Genomic DNA, 3,981 nt, shown 5'->3' with positions numbered 1-3,981 from the left:
TTAGGAGTATTAGGGCAGCAAGAAAACCCAAATTCCAAATATAGAACAAAAGGTAAGTTTCTCAACGAAGTGAAAGATAATGCGGTTCAATGCCTGAAGCAAGTTACTAGAAATGATTTATAGAGGACAAATCCTATTATTTAACTACAGAGAATTCCCATATGATAAATTTGAGTAATGTCCAAATGGTATTCTCTTGTAAAAGGATAAGATTTATTTCGGTTGAATACTTATGATAATGATGGTTGGATGTTATATGGGCCATGTTGTGATATTTAATTTTATTTGTCCCTTTTTTATTTAATATATTGACTTGGCCATCGCATGAAAACACGTGTAAATTAAATTATTTAGTGCGATGGCCAAGTCAATATATTTATGTAAAACGTTAAAGATTTCCTGGCCTGGACTTGGTATTACATGGATCTCACAACTTTTTACCGTAGAACAACTGAGTTGCGAGACTTGGTTTTTTTGACAAGTATTGTTTTTGATGGGATCTCATTTCTTTTTGTATTTTGTAGACAGCAGTTATGTATCTAGAAAACTGGACCGAAATTGAAAAAATTTACTCGACTTGGCGGTTGCACTACCGTGCCCCCAAATATTTTAGTTTTTCCTTGATTCATACACTACATAATATTCCAAATTTGAAGCTTCTAGGTCTGCTAGAAGTGCCTTAGAGTTTTGATGATCGGTGAGTCAGTGAGTCAGTGAGTGACAAAATTAAGTAACTTTGACCCGTTATAATTCTTAAACTACTGGTTCAAATTGAATGAAATTTTAAATATACAGTGTCTTTACAATGCCTGCATAGCTAATGAAAATTCAGCCTTCTAGTTTTATCCACAACGAAGTTACAGGCAGTCGAAAATGGCCTGAATTGCTTCGAGAAAAGGATGGTACGGCCGTGCCGCTTTTTTGCTCGACTTGGTGGGGGCACTGCCGTGCCCCCAGATAAATTAAAAGAAAACAATTAACATTATGTTAATTGACTTCTATTATAACTTACTTTATTAATATGCAAATGATGATATATTATTATCAAATCTATTGTTAGTTTTTTAGTCCAGTCATTATAGTAAGTTCACCTCGGAATTCGAGATACCCAGCTGTAAGTCTGTAAATACGTGTATATTGACACCCTAAAAGTTGTCTCAAAACCTACATATGGTAGGTAGATTCTTACCTAATTTAAGCTTAAATGACTGGACTATTTCCCTTGTGTATACTTTATTATCAGTGCATTGCCTTTGCCCTAGATTACACGGTTATGATAGATAATTGCATTATCGACAATTGTCTTTGTGAGAGAGCAGTGCGTTTATCTATACTTATACTAACAACTTATTTACTAGTTGATAACGCGCAACATAAAGGTCATATAAATTGAACGAGTCGTTCAGTAGTTGTAGCTCGGTGCATCAATATGGCGGTCTATATTTTTGCCGCGTTTTTCGTTGTCATATTATGTTCATTTTATTTATACGCACGAAAAAAGTATAGTTACTGGTCGGATAAAGGCGTGAAAGGACCAACACCGTTTCCTATTGTGGGCAATTTTGGATCAGTGATATTAGTGAAAGACTCAGTTCAACAATATATAAAAACAGTGCATTTGAAATATGCTGGTGAAAAACTTGTTGGAGTATACCGAGGATTCCAGCCAATGCTTTTGGTTAGAGATCCAGACTTAATTAAGCAAGTGATGGTTAAAGACTTTCATAAATTCCAAGATAGAGGGATAAGTTCAAGCGGCAGTCGACTGAGCCAGAATTTATTTTCAGCAGATGGTGAAATGTGGAGAATTTTGAGGCAGAAACTCACACCTGTGTTTACATCAAGGAAACTCAAGGAGATGGTCCCTTTAATGCAGCAATGTGTTGACAAGTTTGTGAAATATGTAGATTATCTGGTTGAGAACAATATTGATCATGAAATGAGATCGTTAGCATCCAAATACACATTAGACGTTATAGGCTCCTGTGCATTTGGTTTAGATTTAGATGCATGTTCAGATGAAGAAAATCAGTTCAGTATAATGGCTAAGAAAATTTTTAAGCCGACGGTTTATGTAAGATTCCTAACTATCTTGGACATGTTGATCCCAGGCGTCCGTAAACTATTTACAACGAGTACCGAGATCCTAGATTTTTTTCTCGGTTTAGTCCGTAATGTTATAAAGGAGAGGGAGGGAACACCTCCAGTACGGAAAGATTTTATGGACTTGATGATAGAGTTAAGAGAACAAGGCAAAGTGAGCAGAAGGAAAGAAGACGGGATATCAGAAATTGAAATGGATGACTATCTTATTGCTGCACAAGCTTTAGTATTTTATTCGGCTGGTTTCGAAACATCTGCTGCTACAATGTCTTTTCTATTTTATGAGCTAGCGTTAAATCCGGACATACAGGATCGTATTTATCAAGAAGTGTGTAAAGTTTACGAAAAGTATAATGGGCAACTAACTTATGAGTCGCTGAAAGAGATGCCTTATTTGGATATGGTGTTGGACGAGACCTTGAGGAAGCATTCTGTTGCTGGCATTCTTTTCCGTAAAGCGCTTGAGGATTACACGATCCCCGGTACTAACGTGACAATCCCGAAAGGTACCTTGATTATGGTATCGGCTAATGGATTGCACGCTGACCCGGAATACTTCCCGAACCCGGAAAAATTCAACCCGGACCGGTTTCTGCCAGAAAATATCAAGACTCTCAAACAATGCACTTACTTGCCCTTCGGTGAAGGGCCCCGAAATTGCATAGGTAAGAAAAACATTTTGTTATTATGACTGCGACTTATCAGTACTTAAGATAAGTGGTTATTAATAGTTGTTTTATCTTTGTCTACAGGTATGCGCTTTGCTAAGGTGCAATCGTTGATGGGCATCGCAGCGTTTTTGAAAAATTTCAAAATTGAACGATCTCCCAAGACCGATACTCATTTAGAATATGACCCAAAAGGCATAGTGCTATTGACAAAAGGTGGGATTTGGGTAAAAATATCTAAACGATAAGTTATTAAATAAAAACTCTATTGTTTGAATACAGTATTAGGTATTAGCATTTGTGTTTCAACTGTGTTTTTGCAAATAAAATACTGTTTATTTATACAGACTTGGTTAATCAACATTTGTACACGCTAATTGATAAGGCGCACTGGTTGTGATATTACGAGTCACAAATGACTCATAACAAGAGATGAAACGGATATCCGGTAACTATCCGGTAGGCCGGATATCCGGCCTAAATTTACCCGGCCGGATACCGGATATTAAAAAACTACGACATTTTCCTATTAATAAAATGAAATACATTAATCTTTGATGTAAATATCAATGAAATGGCTTATAATAATGACAGCTTTTATTTAAGGTTCAAAAAGTTACGAAAAAGCCATATTAAGGCCTTTCAAAAAACTAATTTCTTTTTCTGGGCTAATCACTCTAATGACGAATACATAAATAGTAAACATCTGTTAATGTCGAAATATTGCCAAATAAAAAAGGCGATCTTTTTTTCACTGATGGTCTGGTGACATGATGCATGCAGTTCAGTCAGATTACACAGCAAGTAAACTAATTTAATTTCCGCTATTCAATCACACACTCGCTATAGCAACCGAAATCACCCGAATTGATCTGCCCCCTAAACAAGTGACGAAATCTGACATTCTATTCGGACGGATTCGATTTTCGAAGTGTGACTAGTCTAGTCTACTAATCGCGTTCGAAGCACTTGTACGGCGCGTCTCGTCACGACATGCAACGAGACAATGGGCCAACTATCCGGCCGCCGGATATCCGGCTATCCGGCCTAGCAGCTGGCCGGATATCCGGTATCCGGTATCCGGCCAAACAACTATCCGTTTCATCTCTACTCATAACCATAAATAAAAAGCAATTAGTACTGTGATTTCCAACCAACTTTCTACAAGATTAACTTTATACATTTTATAATTTTTCACTTTCGAGCATGT

At 36.8% G+C, this 3,981-nt stretch overlaps 1 protein-coding gene across 1 annotated transcript; it reads left to right on the top strand.

Annotated features, from left to right (window-relative positions):
- The first annotated feature begins 1,402 nt into the window (after window positions 1-1,402).
- LOC135076100 (cytochrome P450 6B7-like) lies at window positions 1,403-3,113 on the top strand. The gene is made up of 2 exons (XM_063970558.1): window positions 1,403-2,768; window positions 2,856-3,113. Exons 1-2 carry the CDS (start codon window positions 1,430-1,432, stop codon window positions 3,017-3,019), a joined length of 1,503 nt encoding a protein of 500 aa, XP_063826628.1. The 5' UTR covers window positions 1,403-1,429; the 3' UTR covers window positions 3,020-3,113.
- Window positions 3,114-3,981: the final 868 nt, after the last annotated feature.

Source organism: Ostrinia nubilalis, chromosome 11, assembly GCF_963855985.1.
Source record: "Ostrinia nubilalis chromosome 11, ilOstNubi1.1, whole genome shotgun sequence".
Lineage (NCBI taxonomy): Eukaryota > Metazoa > Arthropoda > Insecta > Lepidoptera > Crambidae > Ostrinia > Ostrinia nubilalis.
This window is presented reverse-complemented; position numbering and strand designations above follow the sequence as displayed.